At 47.7% G+C, this 18,981-nt stretch overlaps 3 protein-coding genes across 3 annotated transcripts; 2 read left to right on the top strand and 1 right to left on the bottom strand.

The window, feature by feature from the left end:
- Positions 1 to 173: 173 nt before the first annotated feature.
- LOC148339035 (purine nucleoside phosphorylase-like) lies at positions 174 to 2,566 on the top strand. The gene is made up of 6 exons (XM_088295218.1): positions 174 to 333; positions 1,265 to 1,434; positions 1,512 to 1,615; positions 1,688 to 1,863; positions 1,935 to 2,125; positions 2,201 to 2,566. The coding sequence occupies exons 1-6, from the start codon at positions 311 to 313 to the stop codon at positions 2,416 to 2,418; spliced, it is 882 nt and encodes a 293-aa protein (XP_088151344.1). The 5' UTR covers positions 174 to 310; the 3' UTR covers positions 2,419 to 2,566.
- capn1 (calpain 1) lies at positions 2,513 to 12,046 on the bottom strand. Its single transcript, XM_088295217.1, has 22 exons — positions 11,826 to 12,046; positions 10,892 to 11,247; positions 8,855 to 8,924; positions 8,178 to 8,296; positions 7,511 to 7,644; positions 7,275 to 7,443; positions 7,107 to 7,190; positions 6,957 to 7,042; positions 6,725 to 6,799; positions 6,482 to 6,642; positions 6,254 to 6,414; positions 6,170 to 6,181; positions 5,889 to 6,100; positions 5,783 to 5,822; positions 4,978 to 5,043; positions 4,761 to 4,818; positions 4,623 to 4,687; positions 4,454 to 4,522; positions 4,305 to 4,383; positions 4,114 to 4,230; positions 3,970 to 4,028; positions 2,513 to 3,904 (listed from the first exon to the last, which is right to left on the bottom strand). The coding sequence occupies exons 2-22, from the start codon at positions 11,144 to 11,146 to the stop codon at positions 3,878 to 3,880; spliced, it is 2,118 nt and encodes a 705-aa protein (XP_088151343.1). The 5' UTR covers positions 11,147 to 11,247; positions 11,826 to 12,046; the 3' UTR covers positions 2,513 to 3,877.
- Positions 12,047 to 12,427: 381 nt separating this feature from the next.
- sf3b2 (splicing factor 3b, subunit 2) lies at positions 12,428 to 18,929 on the top strand. Its single transcript, XM_088295149.1, has 21 exons — positions 12,428 to 12,607; positions 12,911 to 12,957; positions 13,044 to 13,094; positions 13,171 to 13,386; positions 13,479 to 13,575; positions 13,644 to 13,744; positions 13,819 to 13,927; positions 14,015 to 14,109; positions 14,182 to 14,379; positions 15,126 to 15,248; positions 15,380 to 15,460; positions 15,539 to 15,766; positions 15,957 to 16,106; positions 16,172 to 16,261; positions 16,338 to 16,445; positions 17,510 to 17,617; positions 17,693 to 17,838; positions 17,950 to 18,051; positions 18,123 to 18,222; positions 18,308 to 18,496; positions 18,772 to 18,929. The coding sequence occupies exons 1-21, from the start codon at positions 12,478 to 12,480 to the stop codon at positions 18,841 to 18,843; spliced, it is 2,541 nt and encodes an 846-aa protein (XP_088151275.1). The 5' UTR covers positions 12,428 to 12,477; the 3' UTR covers positions 18,844 to 18,929.
- Positions 18,930 to 18,981: the final 52 nt, after the last annotated feature.

Genomic DNA, 18,981 nt, shown 5'->3' with positions numbered 1-18,981 from the left:
AAAACATACAAAGATGGCAACTGGTGAATGATTGAATCGGGATGTCGTAAAATGTTATTCGCCCGCCCCTCCCCCAAAAAAAGGAAGTGGAGGTTCGGGGGCGGGTGGAGGCGTGTCATTTGAACCAATGAGAATGCGTTCTGCGCATGCGTCATTCGGGATGGGATGCCGCTTTATTATAAACTACTCGCGCTCTCGAGAAAGCGACACAACATAATCCGCCGCAAAATATCGTGCGCAACGTGACACAACGTGACCTAACTGTTTTTTTTCTCCAGCCTGCTACTTGAGACAATTGTATTGCGCCGTCATGTTTCCGCAAGGTAACCAATGGTAAGTTATCGTTTACTTATTTAACAATTACAATTTATCGCTTTAAAAAAGTTGTTTCCCTTAGAGCGCCGATTATCTATTTAATACAAAAAGTCGAAGTCCTCTGAACAAGTTGTGCTTTGACCAAGTAATAAGAGGATGTGAAATTGATTACTTTGAAATATGATTAACTAAAATAACAGTACTATGGCGAATATTGTTTTTATTTTACTTTGGCCAACACTCGTGAGGCAGAAGTTTGATTGAACAAAAAAAAAATCAATATAGAGGTCCATGTACTGTAAGGGTGTCTAATTAATTTTTGTCTGAGGCCACATCGTAATTATGGGTTCCTCGCAGGGTCGTTATGATTGAACCCAAATGTATGATCGACTAATAAGAATAATACACGCACAAAAGAAAAATCATGAATCACTAGTTTTGAAAGTAGCGACCTGTAAAAACAGTTTATTCTGAATTTATGACATTTATTTTAAAAGGGAGATTATTGAAGAAAAATTCGATTTTTTTTTTTTTTTGCTAGAAGTCAATCGTCATCAGCAACATCATTTTCTTTTGTGGGCTCTATAAAATGTGCTCGTCCGGATCTGGACCCCCTGCGCTTTAGTTTGACACCTAAGATGTACTGGAAGTAATGAAACCAAGGAGGCGGGGTCACAAACATTAACAAAATAGGCTGTTGGACATAAATGAATGCAATTTCACGGAACTAATATTATATTATAGACTGTAGATGATTTATATCTGTTGGTCAATGCTTCTGCTTGTGATTTATTACTATTCTATCTGTAACATGCTGCAGTAGGAAATGATTACTACTGATAAATGTGTCACAAGTGATTAATAGTCGCAATATAAGGATGTTCAAAAAAGAGAAGCATATATTAACGGTGAGTCACATACTGTATGTTACGTTCTTCCTGGGCTGCAGCTACACGTACGAGGACTGCAAGGCCACAGCTGATTGGCTGCGGGCTCAGACCGACGTGCAGCCTTCGGTCGGCATCGTGTGCGGCTCAGGCCTTGGTGGCCTGGCGGAAATGTTGAAGGACCAGGTGGCGTTCAACTACAAGGACATTCCAAACTTCCCGCAGAGCACGGGTGAGTCCGTCCGGCCGCCTCTCCCGCCACGCAAACGTCCCGCCGCAACTTTGGCCGATCTGTTTGGTTTCAAACAGTGCACGGACATGCTGGACGGCTCGTTTTCGGAACACTCAAGGGGCGATCGTGCGTGTGCATGCAGGGCCGCTTCCACCTGTACGAGGGCTACCCCATCCAGAAGGTTTGTTGCGCTGGTGTCGTATCTCAGTGCCCCCGGGGGCTAAGACCATTGTGTGCTCTTTGTTGTGTTCAGATCACACTTCCCATGCGCATCTTCAAATTGCTGGGTGTGGACACGGTGATCCTGACCAACGCGGCGGGGGGTCTCAATCAGGACTTCAAGGTGGGGGACATCATGATCATGAAAGACCACCTGAACATGCCAGGTTTCGCCGGAAACAACCCACTCGCCGGCCTCAATGACGATAGGTAGGAAACCGACCGCGCGCAAACGCATGAACCAACCGGCGCCATGTTTAAACGAGCCATGTGCAACTCAGGTTTGGCGTGCGATTCCCGTGCATGTCCGACGCGTACGACCGAGAGCTTCAACAGCTGGCCATGGACGTGGGGCAGGAATTGGGCTTCGGGGACTTCCTGAGGGAGGGCGTCTATTGCGTGCTGGGCGGTCCGTCGTTTGAGACCATCGCCGAGTGCAGGATGTTGCATAAACTCGGCGCCGATGCTGTCGGTGAGTTGAGTCAAGGAATGCGACTCAAGTCGTCCGCTGTCACTTTGGAGCTGACGTGTGCTTTTCCCACGGCAGGCATGAGCACGGTCCACGAGGTGATCGTGGCTCGCCACTGCGGCATGCGCGTCTTCGCCCTGTCGCTCATCACCAACCAGGCGGTGATGGACTATGACAGCGAGGAGAAGGCCAACCACGAGGAGGTCCTCCAGACGGGCAAGCAGAGGGCGGAGCAACTGGAGCAGCTCATCTTCACCATGGTGAGCAGGATGGAGCACAACAACAACGACGCCTGAGCCATCTCGCCGTGTTCTCTCGGTCAAACTTCCATTCCCGAGTCTGACATTCCATTGCTCCTCTTTGTTTGTTGATCAACATGTACAAGTGTGATTGAAGTCAACCTGTTTTTTTTTATTTTTAATAAAGGTTATTTATTACTACACACTTTGTGACTTTGATTGGCTTTTACTATACGTGTAAACAAGAAGTTCTTAAGAGTTACAAAAGTGTTATTTTGTTCCACCATTAAAAAACAGACACATGCACAACATCGCAGGTGCTCGGAAAATGGCCGCCAGTTTGGCACAAGAAGCGGCGATCAAAGCTCCGTCTACGCAGCCACGTATATGTTTGTCTTGGGCTTGGCTTGAAGCACAATGGCGCAAATGTACAAAAAGGTGAATAACGGCATCCCATACTGGTCCACACAAGATGGCGGTGAGGTTGCAAAAGGCGTAACTAAGTTCCTCGATAGCGCAGGTGTTAAACTTGAGGCCTGCGGCCCCAATACGCCTGCTGCTTCAATTTATGTGGCCCACCAAAGCGAAAAAGTGTCTCCATGTTTCTGGCTAAATTGGTTCGTTCATGTCATTTTGGCTTAAAATATGTACCACCAGTGGCCCTTTTTTTTCCACATTTAAAGGTTTCTACACACCAATCCGATGACGGCCTTCGTGGCCAACTGTCGCGTCAGACTAGAAGTCGGCACATTGGACCGGAAAAGGACGGAAATGCCAACTATTCCGGACCTTCTGCGCATATGTGAGATGTAGTACCCCTCCATGCCACTGGCGGCGATAGTCACTGCGAACTTTGACGGTGAAGTTGAATTACGACTTTTTTGAATGAGAGTGACGAATTCGTCTTTGTGCTCTTCGATCCAGCCAGCCGTTAGGTCCATGGAGGAGATGTGAAAAATGAATGAAGTTGATTCAGTCGAGGAATAGGTTCATATTTTACGCTTTCGTCACTTCCCGTTCTTGTCCAGTGCACTGCTTGGCTAGCTGAAAGCCAATCACAGTGATCATTTGTCGCGAGCGCCTGACCTGATTCGACACGGCCGACTGCGAAGTGGTGTGTAGAGGCCTTACGAGCATTTTCACGAAAATTTGCATGCCACCATTTTCCATGACGAAATTTCTGTTAGCAACAAGAACGGCTTAAGTACAAATAGAGCTTTAAATCCCAAAATATACTCTGAACTTCACAGGTGAGCTTCATTTGCCCATTCCCAAACATGTTTTATCATGCATTTTCGGTACGGAATTTAGTGTGTCAGGGGCAATTGCGTATATGTAGTCATGTGATGTGCTGACGAAACATTGAAACGGTTTTCACAGTCGTGATGGCCCGAAAGGAATTTGACACCCCTGCTCCACGGCAGCAATCCACGTCGTCAGGAACATGCCAGCATGACGCGAGGCGGTGATGAGGTCAAGGCGTCTTGAAGGCACCAGACACGCCGTCCACTGGCGTTTAGGCGAACATGGTGAGGGAGAGCCACTGCGAGAAACGGGAAGTGGTGACGCATGAGGATGTAAGCAAGCGGTTACGACATTTCCTGGTACCTGGGAGAAGTTGAGCGAGATGACGCCATCGGCATCCGTGTCTATGATCTTGAATGTTTCTGTCGCAACAACAAGCACGGCGAAGTCAGCGTGAGGTGGGCGGGGCGGGCGGTTAAGGAGACTGAAGTCACGGACAAAACTCACTGAACATGGACTCCAGGCGGACCAGACATGTGACGAAATTGTCAAAGTCGACGGCCATGTCTTCCTCGGTGTATCGCAGGATGATGAGCTGGAACAGGTGATTGGTCAGCTTGAAGCCTGCGGCGAGGGGGGCAAAGGTCAGCGCGCAGCTGAGGAGTAAGGTAGCGCACGCACACGGCAAGGCGGCGCACCTGCGGACTCCAACGCCATCCTCATCTCATAGGAGCTCATGCTTCCCGACTTGTCCAGGTCAAAGTTCCTGAATATGGTCTGTTCGAGAGCAACAGCGTTCGTGTGATTCCGGAGTGACCCGCGTGTGTTTGTGTGCAAAAAAGTTTACCAGGTAGCGTTTAATCTTCTCCCAAAGTACGTGGAACTCGACCAGGCCAAGCTTCCCGCTGCCGTCCGACTGCCGAGTCGTTAAGGAAACCAACTTGAGTCACATGACTGGACCTCAAAACCAAACACGGAGACGGGAGCGTGCCCAGCAAAGACGGCGGCAAGGATACGTCCATGAGGTTGATCATGCTGCGACACGCCTCCTTGGTGAAGCCGTCCGTCTTCAGGTCTTTGTCTGTTGCCATGGGAACCGTGTTCATGTCTATGCGTGTGTGTGTAAGGGGGGGGCGCGCTGATAATGTACTTACGCTTGCTGATGATGCGGTTCAGGATGGTCTGCAGCTCGTTGATGCTGATTTCCATGTCCTTCACAGCACACACACACACACACACACACACACACACACGCACCCCCCCCCCCCCACACACACGCATACACACCCCCACACACAAGACGACAGTAGCGTCTTTGTCACGTCAAACGTCAAACACCAAAGAGAAGGGGAAAAAGCAGCATGTGCTCACCGGACCAGCCAACTGTCGGAAAAGACTCTTGAAGCCGGCTTCAATCTGACTCTCGTCCAAGTAGGTCTACAAGGAGAAGAAAAGCTGTGATGGATAGCAGGACGACGAGGGACAAACGAGTGGTGCGTTCTCCCAGTTGGTCAAAAAAAAAAAAAAATCCATTCAATTGTTTTAATTTACTTCCAAAAGCTTGTTCTTGGACTTTTGTAGTGTTTCTCACGCCTCCACAAGTCACATTTTTCTGACCAATCAGGTTTCAGATTCTGTGTTGCAGTGTCAGAATCTAATGTTGGCTGACAAAATTAGCAATGGGACAATTTCTTGGACCAATTCGGCTCACTGATAACTTATATTTTTTTGTCATGGTATTAAAAAAAAAAAAAAAGATATCCAAGGCGCACCAGACTATAAGCCGCAGTTTTCTATGTTGAAAAAAATGAGTTGTCTACTGCATGTACAGAAAAATTTTGTACAGTGAACGCATAAAGGTACATAAACAAATTGTTAAAACAGTGCCTTTTAACACGGCAACAACTTTGCTAATTAATGCAGAACAGACCCAATAGAAAAAAAAATACATCAAGATTTATTTAGCGTATTTTCTGGACTAGAGAGGGCCCCTAGTGGTGAAAGAAAAGCCGCACCACTGTATTAACCGCATGGTTCAAAATCTAAAAAAAACTAGCGGCTTATAGTCCGTAAAATACAGTAAATAAGAGTCTGAACTGTTCCAGATAATGTGCGGAGAACACTTATTGTGTCATGCGTTCTTGTATCGTTCAATTCAACACTGTGCTTTCCTCACCTCGCTCGGCGGATCCGCCACCACGTCGTCGTCCAGCTCCCTGAAGCGCAAACACTTCACGTTAGAATGGCCACGTTTCCAAGGACGTCACAAAGCGTTGACTCACTCTGAATCGGCAGGCTTCTCGGAGAAAACCCGCAGGACAAAGTCGGCCTCCTTGTGGGGTTCGAAGGTGGACGGCACGATGACATATTCGCCGGCCGGGAGACGCAGACGCGAGCTGACCTCCCTCAGGTTGATGAAGAGTTCCGAGCGGGCGCTGGAGGCGTTCGTCAGGAAGAAGTTCTGCTTCAAGTGGACCCGCGTCTGCCCTTTAGCCTGAGACGGGAGTCGGTTAACCCCACCGTTCTGCTTTATTGGATAAAAACCTGATTGGAAGGCTCATACCTCGCTGGGAACCTGCAAAAAGAGCACTTGATGAGATTACAGATTAAGAAGTGCACACAATACACTTCGCGGGTGGACGCCGACCTCGTAGACGGCGAAGCCGATGGTCTCCATGTCTTTGCCCTCCCGCCGCTTCTTCCTGCGATCCTTCTGCATGAGCGCCACCAGGAAGCTGCAGTCCGACATGCCCGGCGCGTCGGGATGCTGCAGCAGCAACTTGAACTGCGGGTTCAGCCAAAAAGTGGCTGGATGGAAGAGGTTAAAGGTCAAGCTAGTCTTTCAAACCCACACGCATCCTGCGTCTTTTCTTACCGGGATAGTTCCGGCAGCCTCCGGCCGTGCTGCCCCGTCTCCACTCGCCTGGGTACAGCGACGCGCTCCACGTTTTCATCTGGCTGTTCTGGAGGGCGTCGGCTGTCAGGTTGCAGATTTCCAAACGGGTGAACTCGCGCAGGAAGTCGCTGAAAGACATCCTACGACGGGAGGGGGTGGCGGGACCAAGCGGGGGTTTTAAACCACCAACCTTTATGGAAGCAAAAGACAAAGCGGACTCACCAGAATTCGCCGTCCTCGCTGCGGTTTTGGAGCCGAGCGCGGACTCCACGGTCTATACTGTCCCATTCTCGAGAACTGGACGGGAAAAGATTCAAGTGAATGGAATCCACCAGCAGGGAACACTTTGGAATGTCTGCTTACATAATCAGCCCCCCCTTCGCCCCTTCGCTGACTCTCAGTGGAGCGCGAGGCCTCACATGTTTACATGAGCCACGTTTTGTGTGTGTCTCACTTGTCGCTCCAAGCGCCGGTCCACTCCACTTCCCCCCACGGGTTCCTGATGCGGACAAGCTTGGTCATGTTTCCACGGAAGACAACCTAGGAGACAACGTTGGAGCGCCGTCACATCGGACACATCCCCCCCGCCGTGACGTTGACGCACCTCGTCCAAGCCTGTGACCGAGTAGGCGTGTCCCTTGACCAGCTTCTTAAAGGTGACCGCCTCCATGTCTCTGGAGCTGGTGATCTGGGATCAAAAACAAACACAGGTGCGACAAAGTCAGAAGACCTAACCCCAAGTTACGGTGAACATATCGAGGTTGATACTCACGTCGATGGAGCAGCCGAGCAGCGAGCCCCTCTCGATGGCGCGGCCCATGATGCTGAAGAGGTCGGAGGGCACCTTGTTCAGCTCGAACATTTCCGTCACGCCGCCCGTGAAGTCCTCGAAGCCTTCGGACGTGCTGCCGCCGGACAACGCCTCGTAGCAGCCGTTCAACCTGAGGCGGGCGGAGTCCACGGGTGACTTGGGCTTAGGCTAAAGCGGCGATCCGGCGCTCGGCTTACTTGGCGTAGGCCTTCTCGATCAACGCGCTCCAGAACTCGCCGCCCTCTGCCGAGTGGACGAAGAGCAGCTTGCCGTCCTTGACGGGCAGGCGGTCGTCGATCACCACCTCCACCCACTCGCCAAACTGCCAGAACTGTGAACATGGGTTGCTGCGTGAGGGCCGTGTCACCATGGCAACGCAAGACGCCAGCGTTTGTGCCTTTTTTCAACTTTCCAATTGGGCTTATCCCTATTTTGCATCTTCTAGTCCAGTTTTCCTCAAAGTGGTACGTAGGCTCCCTCTAGTGGAATCACTTCCTAAGTGCAGTTCATTTGTATTTGACGAAAAGAAAAGATATGACATAATATGGCATCAGAGCACTACTTTTCTATTTGACAGGGCTATGGCCTGACTAAATGAAGCTCCTCACTTTAACATAATTCCTTATCTCCAAGATGCCATAAGATTGCAACAAAGCAATAATTGAATATTAGACATGGCTTTGGCCTGAGCACAAAAACAACCAGGAACAAATCTGTGAATTAAACACTGTGCTCCTCCCCCAGTACTTTAACCTTGGGCCGATTAAAATCTTTATCATTCCACTCACACATCATAAATCTGTCATCCATGCAAAGAAATAATTCCTACGTCAATTCTTTTTTTTCAACTCTTGACTGTATTACCTGGAAGTGGAAGATTCCGGCATATCCTTGGTCAAAGCTCTGCCCATGCGGAACCACTCGGTGCAGGAGGTTGTTATTTAAGGTTAGCGACGCGATGGCAGCCAGCAGCCAGCAGTCTCCTGCACGCACACACACATACACTTACACAAACTATGTCACATGATCAAGCTGGGTATGGAAAAACATTTGTGCATTCATGTCCTATCCAAGTCAAAAGGCTTCACATATTTTATTAATCTACACTTAGTAGACACTAATAGTCCGCTTTTACAAACAGTAACTAGTAGAGCTTCTCTGTAGACTAGTAGAGCAACTTTGCCATTCTAGTATAGTACTAGTACGGGGGGTCGGTAACCTTTAATACTCAATTCTTATTCATGAAATTCGATGAAAACTTAGAGTATCCACCTGCAGCCACGCAAAAATGTTTTGTCATCGCATTATTACATTTGGAAAGTGCAGTCAGCTCTCCATTTGAATTAAGGACGATATACAAAGTCTTGGTCTTGGCCTCCAAAAGTCTCAATACCCTCTAGTCTGAATAATGTCTTGGTCTCAGTTGGTGCTGTCTTGACGACAACTCTGGCGTGCGTACAGCATGTTCCCGTCGAGCATGGTTGGGGCTTGCAGTTGGCCTCTGAATTTTCAATGTGACACTCAGACATTCTCCGACTTACCCAGAGCTCCCTGGCAGATGTCAGTTCGGGTCGCGCCGTCCACAATGAAAGCGGGACGCTTGCACAACTCCTGTAGACACACACACACACACACACACACAGAGCTGTTTTACATGGACACACACTCCGTTGGTTGCACTGGAAATCAGTGTTTTCCAATTATTACTGAGCCAAGACGAGAAAAATATCACTGAACATCACCCAACAAAATGACCAACGGAATTTCCGGGCTATAAAGCGCACCTGCGTATAAGCTGCACCAAATACTTTTTTTGGGGAAAAAAAATCTAAACGATAATAAAAAAGATAACCGATCGTTGTCGTGCGACTGAACAAAAGTGGAGGTGTTTCTCACCTCACAAATTCTCACCTGCTGGATGAGGAAATGTTCAACACCAATCCAGTGAAAGCACGCTTCTGTTAGCTGTATGGCTAGCTTTAGCATCAAGCTAGCATGAGAGGGGCTGCTGCTTTGATATTTATAAATAGATTCTATATTTTATAAGATCTATTTCTGACAGTGCCGCATTCTAGCGCGCGCCGAGTTGAAACGCAGCTGAAAAAAAAAAAAAAGAGAAAAAAGAGAGCGCCTATTAGTGTCATCGCACACGTGCGCACGCTTGACTTCACGTTTACATTTGAGTGCAGACGTGTGTTGAAAGGGCCGTGTGCGGGAAGCAACGCGGGGCACACAATCACGGCCGCATCGGAGCATGCATGTCACGCTAACATGCAATACGATGAGCACGCTACTGTCGTATTGCGAACATGTGAGGGAAGCACATCAGAAACTTGAGTTGCTTGTGCGACTCTTAGAACAGTGAAAAAATCAATTCATTAAATGCTCTAAGTGCGCATCTTTGGATGCACATATATCATTTCAGTTCAGTTGTATTTAACTTTGAAGTACAATACAGTGAATTATTTTTATTTTTTTTTTCAAAATGTTCATCTTTAAACAACCTTCATATTTTTATTTCACAATACATTTGAATTAGATCATTCTTTAAAGGGGAAGTCAACCCGAAAAAAATCTTTGCAATAAAATATTCTATGCTCCTTCACTCATTTAAACGTGGCATTATGATTAATATTGCGCTTGTACAATATGTGTTAAGTATTAAAATCCACCCGTTTTTATCCATCTCACGGTGACCATTTTGTCTCGAGTGACAATTACATCACAGTTGCTCAAGGGCTCACGTCAGGACCAATCACGGCTCACCTGTTTTTTAAAGCTGAGAAATGCGCTAATAATCAGAATGGCCTGTTTCGACTAGTGTCCCTGCATAGAACATATTCTTGACAAGAAAAAAATTGGGTTGACTTCCACTTTAAGTTCAGCCTTTTAGTTTTCTGGTTTGCAGCCTCACAGTGCAGAAGTCGTGGGTTTGAAACCAGCCCAGGGTTTCCTGTGTGGAGTTTGCATGTTCTCCCTCTGCCTGGATGGGTTTTCTCCGGGTACTCCGGTTACTTCCAACAATTCACCCTCCAAATTGTGCCAGGGTATGAATGCGAGCGTGGATTTTTATCTTTGTCTGCCCTGCGAATGGCTGGCAACCAGTTCAATGCACCTCGCCTACTGCCCGAAGACTCTGATTTTAGATTCTGATTTGATTATAGCCGTGAGCAAAAATGTTGCTGCTGTTCTACTGTGCCACTGATTTGTAAAAAAAAAAAAAAAAGAATTGAGCGGGTCATCATCATAATGGATGGAGCTTGAAAATGAAAAATCCTATTCGAAGTATTATCTTTTAGGCGGCCACTCTTTGTAAGCACGTTTTGCGTATCTTTTCTCTAACAAGCCATGGTACCCCAAAAATTCACCAAAGTGATGACTTTTTCGACAAGGCTCACTGGTTGGTTGATTTTTGTGCAAGGAGTTGTGTTAACCATAGGATTTTACAGTAATTCTTTTTCGGTGATACTTCGAGTATATAGTTTGAGAACCACTGCACCAGAGGGAATATCACAAAGTAATTCTCAAATTCTGACTTAGAACACTCTGGAGGTACTGTACAGTTTGCTGCATCTCACCGTAGGCCTCATCCAGCGCACGCCGGACGTCTTGGACGACCTCGGTCCAAGCTCGTTGAAGCCCAGGGAGGAGGAGGCGCAGGGGAACAGGCTGTCCTCAAAGAGCCTCCCGCTCTGGAGACATTGCGCCCGCAAACTCGCGTAGTCTTGACCCAGGAACTTGACAGCTTTGTCATTCTGGCCGAGACCCTCCTGCCGGTCCCTCAGACTGCGCACCTGCACCGCCGCACCCGTGGCACATATGGGCTCCTCCATGTCGGGCGCGTGTGAGGGTGTTGTGAAGTGTTTCAGGTTCGGGTGTTGATCATGAACGGTCAAAACTCGCCTGTCAGGATTTTTGGAATGTTACACTGGCCCTGGAAGTAATCAAGAGGAGATTAAAGACCATGCTTCAGTCAGTGTTTTGTCACTATTTGGGTCAGAAACAAATTTGCTGTATGACAGGCGTTGTCAATCCCATGCAAAGTTTTTAAGCTTCTGTGCCAAACTACACCCAAGCTTATCACTACCCATGCATGAGGTAACAAGGCCGAGCCACCCGACATGACTATGCAAACAATGAATGCTTCCTGGTTCATCTCACACACACTTACAATAGACGGTAATATTCAGCGTTATATTACACTCGGGATGTGTAAATAAACAGAAAGCATGTCAACACAGCTGCAGAGATAAAAGGTCAGGGGTCAAGTCTGACGACTGGTGGTGGGCGTGGCCTGTCTTGCATCGGGCTGTCAACTGCTGTGGGGGACACGCAAAAGCAGCTGCACCCAGGAACGGTCACGTGACGACGTTCCCCACCCACCCAACCCGACTTGACGTTTGCCCCGTACAAAAAAAAAAGTTCTGGGAACTTGCGAAGGTTGCGGAAGTGTTGAAAGTAAAGCAAATGTAGTTTGCAAGTGAAAGATTGCGGAACTGGAACGCGTATTACCTGCGCGCGTGCACGATTCCTCCCGTTCCTTTGCTGCGCTGAAGACAAGAACGTGTGTGAAAATAGACGAGGAGCACACACCCTTCTGGCTTGTTTTCCTTCTGCTTCTTCCTTCTTCCCCCTCCCTTTCAACCCTTTTCTTCTTTTTCTTTCTTCACCCCCCGAGTTCCGTCCCCTTCTGGCTTCTGCCTCTGCTGTGCTCGTTCGGGACGTTGGCGTGCGCATGCGCATGCGCGGGAGGGAGGGGTGGTTATTTTTTTTTTGGGGGGGGGGGGCGTTGTCCAATAGCTCACTGCTGAAACCGCTCCTAGATTTAACTGACACGCACACGTCTATGTGTACATTCTTACACAATTATTAAATGGTAATTGGTAATAATAAAGATTTGTATGACAAAGGCTAAAGCAAATTAAGATTTATTTAATGCTACAGAAAAAAACAATTGAAATTGTGAGAAAAGAACACGCATTGTCGACAGAAATATGTTACAATTACACAAACGTACAGTAAAGTAAAGGAACTGTCGTTGCTCGTCTACGACTACATTTCCCAGAGCTCAGTGCGCCTTATACGTTCCCGTCATGCATTGCGTCACAGTGAAGTTCTTCCCCATGACAAGCGCCGCCATTGTTGTATCCATTGAAAGTTCAACATGGCCTCCGACGCGCCACCGGGAGCTGATGCTCACCAACCCGATTTGGGAAGTGCTATCGCAGCTTTGAATTCTTGGAGCCACTCGGAGCTTCAGGCCAAACTGGCCGAACTGGGCGCGCCCGTGATGGGTAAGAAAAGACTGGGGAAAGCCGTAGAAAGTCTGATCGCGACGCCTGCGTTTCACCAAATGTTGCTATGCTAACGATTATTGCTAAATTTTGTATCCCGTTAAATTGTTCAGTAAGATGAATTTTGTCCTCATTTTTTTCAAATGTTTACACTTATACGAATAAGCATCCATGTTTAAGTGATCGACAGATTGGACTCAGTTCAACGCTTTTCTTATTGTTAGCAAAGTGAGCTCGTTGTTGTTGCGTACATTTAATTCAGACCTTTCTATATTTGATTATTTCTCTTTTTTTGCTGCGTAGGTCCAAGAGAAGAGCTGATTGACAGATTAAAAAATTACATGATCCAGGTAAATCCAAAGAAAGTTTCTGTTGGCACTTGGGTGATTGTATGTGTTGTGCTTATGTGTTGTTGTACGCCTTTCCCCCTCTGTAGACGGGCATCCTGTTTGGAAAACCTCATGATGACAATGGAGTGGGCGCTCAGGTACACTTTAAAAACTATTTCCATTTCCATCCAAGCCTTGACTTGTTTGCTCACTGATACGTGACCTACACGTCAGATGCCTCCCGGGATGGGTGGAATGCTGCACGCTTCGATGAGCATGATGCCCGGTGCCATGCACATGCCCATGGAGGGCCCTGGCATGCCGCCTCCAGGCCTGTCACAAGATGACCAGCTGCAGATGGCTCAGCACAGGGCGGCCATGGTGATGCAGCAGGAGGAGCACGATTCCCGTGTCATGGACGACCACGACCTTCTGGAGCAGCAAAACCGGGTAAGAGCAGGAGACACAAATATATGATTGACGAGACGCAAACGTATGATTGAGGCGCTAACCCGATGCCACGTAACTTGTTTGAAAATTAGGCCGCCATGCTTTTGGAGCAGGAACGGCACCAGGACATGGTCAACATGCAGCAGGGTCCGGTGGGCAGGGCAATGCCTCCTGTCACCGCAGTCCAAAGTATGTAGGTGAGCTTCTTCACGTGGGATGCCCTTTGTTTCCTCATGGCCTGCATGTGTGTCCTTCAGTTGCTTTGGATGCTCATGGGGCACTGCCACCAGGCATCGCCATGCTGGCCGCCCAGCGACATCGATTACCACCACCACCACCTGGGGAGGACAACAGGGAGGTGAGCAGCCTGATCATAAGCAATAGAGGAGCATCACATTGTACAATAATTTGACGCGTCATCTTCCATTGTAGGTCTGGCAGAGCGACGAGATCATGATTGGGGGTCCTAAGATCCCCCAGGCCCTGGAGAAGATTCTGCAGCTGAAGGAGATCCGGCAGGAGCAGCACGTGGACCCTGCAGGTTGTTATCCTGTAGATGCTCAACAACGGAAAGACCTTTCTTTGCCAGGATTTATGCTGAAGGCTGTCTTGTGTTGTCCGCTTGCAGAAGCAGCAGAAGACGACGCTCACATGGGCGGCAGCAACTCTGCGCTGGGAGCCCTGGAGGCAGGAGACGACGACAGCCGCATGTCTAAGAAGGATGTGAGTCTTCTTCCAATTAGGAAGTCAGTCTCTTTGGTAGAGCCGACCTGTAACTTGAGCTCTTCCCTTCAGAAAAACCGCCGGCGCAGGAACCGCAAGAAGAAGGGCAAGAGTAAGCACGCTCAGGATAAAAAGGAGCAGAGTGGAGGAAACGAGGACGGCAGTGAGAAGGAAGCGGAGCCAGAAGTGGAGATCGAGTATGTCACAGAGGAGCCAGACATATACGACTCCGGCTACATCATTTTCAAACGCATCTTTGAAGCCTTCAAGGTGAGGCCATATGATTTTTTGCCGTCCAGTGTAGGGTTTGACCGTTACGGTTTATTATATATATTTTTTAAGAGGATGTCAATTCTGATATTCAATAGAAGAAAATTCTTATAACACATGTCAAAAAGTTATCATCTTTGACATGTGTTGCCTTTAAAAAATAAAAAGATTGTTCTCCATCTCCACTTGAAGCCAACGGTGACAAGCAGAAGATTTCAAGAGAGTCTGGCTGCAGCACGCCCTTCTCAGTTTCCTCTTTCCCACATCTCAGCTAAATGCAAACCTTGTCACGCACAACAAAAACGAATTCATCTTGTCCCGAGCCTGCCTGTAGTGCAGACTAATCACGAAGCAACGCGATATGGGGTTGTGACGAAAACTTTTCTTGGTGGGCGGGCTGCAGCCAGCCCCTTCTCGAAGGTTTTGTTGTAAAAGCAGTGTGATGCTCAGGAGCTTCTGCTGCACAAATAAACTTGATAAGATGCCTGCATTGTGGTATTTGTTGCCGTGTTTGTGCACGGGAAGCACTCACCTCAGGAAAGATGCATATTGAATTGGATCTTCTGAATGACTCTTAACACTCAACAGAATTTACTGATTCAATGAGAACGTAAGAAGACGTCAGTGTTTAGTTGACAAAACGCCAGCTTATGATTATAATTGATTATTGATCGTTAAAATCAGCTACCAATTAATCTGTCGCGCTCTGGTCAAATGAACATAATTAACAATCATTTGATTTACAGCTCACTGATGATCTCAAGAAGGAGAAGGAGAAAGAGCCAGAAAAGGCAGAGAAGCAAGAGATAGGCTTCCTGAGGAAGAAAGGCTTTGAGCTGGAGAGGAAAGACAGTGACGACAGTGACGAGGTTTGACCGTTGTCCTTTTTGTGTCCACTTATTTGTTTGCCTTCACAGTGTGTTTGGAATCACTGCTGATCCACAAAATAGTACCCTAGATCCTCTTTTTTATATTTTTATTTTTGCCCCAAACCTCACAGGAAGTCCGCCCCGATGTTCCCAAGTTGTCCAAGAAGAAGTTGAGGAGGATGAACCGTCTCACCGTGGCTGAGCTCAAGCAGGTAAGCCGTGTTTCCTCGTCTCAGCCGGAGCCTGTCGGTGACCACAATCTGCGCTCTGCCGCCCAAATCACAACCCAGCTGGTTACCCGCCCGGATGTAGTGGAGATGCACGACGTGACAGCGCAGGAGCCCAAGCTGCTGGTGCACCTGAAGGCTACCCGGAACACAGTGCCGGTTCCTCGCCACTGGTGCTTCAAGCGCAAGTACCTTCAGGGCAAGAGGGGAATTGAAAAGCCACCGTTCCAGCTGCCAGAATTCATCAGGAGGACTGGCATCCAGGAGATGAGGGAGGCCCTGCAGGAGAAGGTGGGGTTGATCACACCCCCATTGCTGGCTTTATGAATTGAGTTGTCATTCGTGTTTTCCATGTTCAATTGGCAATTGAAATCCTTTCTCTCAAATAACAAATATGTCATTTATTTTCTTAGTTTTCTTTCTTTTGCCAATTGAAAATGAACGGAATAAATGATAAGCAGCCTTTAATTGTGTCTTGCAGGAGGACGCCAAAACCATGAAGACCAAAATGAGGGAGAAAGTTCGTCCCAAGATGGGAAAGATTGACATTGACTATCAAAAACTTCACGACGCCTTCTTCAAGTGGCAGATCAAACCCAAGCTGACCATCCACGGAGACCTTTACTACGAGGTAATCGAGTGCATCGCCGCCGCCACCTGTCCTGTGTCAGCGTTGCTGACTGTGCGTGCGTGTAGGGTAAAGAGTTCGAGACCCGCCTGAAAGAGAAGAAGCCGGGCGACCTTTCCGAGGAGCTGCGTATCGCGTTGGGAATGCCGGTCGGCCCTGTAAGTCTCTGCCCCGTCGGTTCACTGTGGCCGTGTTGATCACCTGACATTGGCGTGCGTTTGTCTCCTTTCCCAGAACTCCCACAAGGTTCCACCCCCCTGGCTGATTGCTATGCAGCGGTATGGCCCCCCACCCTCATACCCCAACCTCAAGATCCCCGGACTCAACTCACCCATCCCAGAGGTATCAAGCAGCAGTTTATTGTCAAACTATGCATACAATGAAAGTAAAAGTGAAAATGAATTGTTGCTGTAAGAGCCATATTGAGAAATGATTAATTTTATTTTCAATTCATTATTATGATCTATTTTAAATATTATTTTGGGATGCATAATATGTAAATTCATGAAAGATAAAATTTTGATTTAGTATTGCGTAGGAAATAGTGTTCATTCACTAATGAAGAACACGTGTGTAGTAGTCATGTGACATTCAGATGGTCGTGTGGTGGTGACACAGTTTTTCTGACTGACCTCGACCAACGTTATGCTCAAGAAATAATCGCGTATCATTAAAGTTCAGTGCGATAGAAAATACCGGGTTTTGTTTATATTTGTGATTTGACTTATTAGTCAACATGTTAAACGAAGATCCTGAATTGGAAGATTTTTTGTCGCGTCAGACTGGTTATTTATTCACCCGCTCCTACGGTGGCATTTAAAACAAGGAGTTGCCGCTACAGTTGCTGTCAAGTATATACAATACTCATTTTGATATCATGTAAAAATATATTCATGGTGCTTGTACTTGTGTTGGCTCGCGTTTTTGTCTTCAAAATGTGTTCCCATAGCTATTTATAACAACTGGAAAGAAAATACACCTTACCTTTGTGTTTTTATTTTATTTTTTATTTTTTTCGACCAGCACGAGACACAAATCATTATTGCAGCTGCCAACTTCAAAAACGCTAGAGAATAGGAATGACAATGACTATTTTTGCTTCTGCAAGTCTGTTTCATCATCATTGTTCACGTTCCTCCATGACACACTTGTCCCTGTTTTTTTGTTCTGCCTTGATCGCAGTCAATCATGATCTGACCTACAGTTGGCTTGGCTTTGTTATTATTTTTGGCTCTTGCATTATGTTGTCATCTGCAAGGTTGGAAAAAAAAAAAACGACAAGTGTACTTTGACATGGTAGTGATTAAAAAGAACAATATCTTCAATTGTAGGGTACAAGTAAAAGTCCTGAGGAATGTAAAAATTGAAGTACGGCCACCTGAGCTCCTCTTCCTTCTTTTCTTCAGAACTGCACGTTCGGTTACCACGCCGGCGGCTGGGGGAAGCCCCCCGTGGACGAGATGGGCAAGCCGCTTTACGGCGACGTGTTCGGGACCAATTCGGCTGACTTCCAGGTGAGTTCCCGCCGTCTCCTGCGCCAAGAAAATCCTGCATGACGTGCGCTTAAACGTGCTGGCTGATGCGAGCAGGCCAAAGCGGAGGAGGAAGAGGTGGACCGCACGCCGTGGGGTGAGCTGGAGCCTTCTGATGAGGAGTCTTCTGAGGAAGAGGAGGAGGAGGAGGAGAGCGACGAGGAGAAACCGGACGAGACGGGATTCTTCACACCAGCGGACAGGTAGAGACCGACGGGGGACAATTGTTGCATTCCATTTACATCCGGAAAATCTCACGGCAGCAAATAATGCCAGTGGGATCTGGAATAATTCAATAATTGTTTGTTTTTCAGCGGGCTGATCACACCGGGAGGCTTCTCGTCCGTCCCCGCCGGCATGGAGACCCCTGAACTCATCGAGTTGAGAAAAAAGAAGATCGAGGAGGCAATGGACGGGTGAGAAACGTTCCCGTCAGGTGTCCCTGTGTAGCGCTCTATCTTAATTTAATAAATTCTTCTCCTGCCAGCAACGAGACGCCGCAGTTGTTCACCGTCCTTCCAGAGAGGCGAACAGGCCCAGTGGGCGCCGCCATGATGGCCTCCACGCACATCTACGACATGTCAGCGGTGAGCCAGCGAGCCCACGCGCATAGTTTCAACTTATTTCTTCATTTGCTTCCGGAGATATTAAGTGTCCCTTTGTGCCCGCCAGGCCATGGCGGGGCGCAAGGCCGGTATCGGTGATACTCACGGTGTGGAGGTGGCGCTGGCGCCCGACGAGTTGGAGCTGGACCCGATGGCTATGACTCAGAAGTACGAGGAACATGTGCGTGAGCAGCAGGCACAGGTGGAGAAGGAGGACTTCAGTGACATGGTGGCCGAGCATGCTGCCAAACAAAAGGTGCGGAACCACTTGAGGATGGTCGTAATTTTTTTGTGGGGTGGGGAGGTTTAAGCATGCCATACTGCTATCATTCTTCCCCTTCCAAACATAAATATCCTTATTATAATACATCCATCATTTCCACCTTTTCTCATAAACACAACCACCTACATCCCTAATTCCTCTTCTCTGTTTACAAAACTGTACATACTGTGTACCCCTCCTGCCTGCACTGTTTGCCTTTTATTTTAATGATGTCATGCCTCACTATGCCTTTGTGACCCCCCCCCCAGCAAAAGAAGAGGAAGGCTCAACCACAGGACACGCGAGGCGGTGCCAAGAAATACAAAGAGTTCAAGTTCTAGAAGACATTTTATTTCATGTTTTTTTTCATACATTGTGAGAACCCTGATTTGTTTCCTTTTTTTGTAAATAAATCACATCCAACCAATGCTGTTTTTAAGTGTTGCGTCTGAGGTCACTCAGAAGCATCGTGTGGTTCA

The sequence above is a fragment of the Idiotropiscis lumnitzeri genome, chromosome 4 (genome assembly GCF_059441095.1).
Source record: "Idiotropiscis lumnitzeri isolate Australia: NSW breed Sydney's pygmy pipehorse chromosome 4, RoL_Ilum_1.0, whole genome shotgun sequence".
Classification (NCBI taxonomy): Eukaryota; Metazoa; Chordata; class Actinopteri; order Syngnathiformes; family Syngnathidae; genus Idiotropiscis; species Idiotropiscis lumnitzeri.
Note: the sequence above shows the minus strand (reverse complement) of the source record. Positions and strands in the feature narration are given on the sequence as shown.

What these genes read in the sequence shown, in the direction of transcription:
- LOC148339035 (XM_088295218.1), top strand. Translation starts at nt 311, where the DNA reads ATGTTTCCGCAAGGTAACCAATG. An exon ending in TTTCCGCAAGGTAACCAATG is followed by an intron (nt 334 to 1,264) that starts GTAAGTTATCGT and finishes CCTGGGCTGCAG; the next exon opens with CTACACGTACGAGGACTGCA. An exon ending in ACTCGGCGCCGATGCTGTCG is followed by an intron (nt 2,126 to 2,200) that starts GTGAGTTGAGTC and finishes TTCCCACGGCAG; the next exon opens with GCATGAGCACGGTCCACGAG.
- capn1 (XM_088295217.1), bottom strand. Translation starts at nt 11,146, where the DNA reads ATGGAGGAGCCCATATGTGCCACGGGTGCGGCGGTGCAGGTGCGCAGT. An exon ending in CGGTCACAGGCTTGGACGAG is followed by an intron (nt 7,043 to 7,106) that starts GTGCGTCAACGT and finishes GTTGTCTCCTAG; the next exon opens with GTTGTCTTCCGTGGAAACAT. An exon ending in ACCGGCGCTTGGAGCGACAA is followed by an intron (nt 6,800 to 6,956) that starts GTGAGACACACA and finishes TTTCCCGTCCAG; the next exon opens with TTCTCGAGAATGGGACAGTA.
- sf3b2 (XM_088295149.1), top strand. Translation starts at nt 12,478, where the DNA reads ATGGCCTCCGACGCGCCACCGGGAGCTGATGCTCACCAACCCGATTTG. An exon ending in GCCGCATGTCTAAGAAGGAT is followed by an intron (nt 14,110 to 14,181) that starts GTGAGTCTTCTT and finishes TCTTCCCTTCAG; the next exon opens with AAAAACCGCCGGCGCAGGAA. An exon ending in TGGGAATGCCGGTCGGCCCT is followed by an intron (nt 16,262 to 16,337) that starts GTAAGTCTCTGC and finishes CTCCTTTCCCAG; the next exon opens with AACTCCCACAAGGTTCCACC.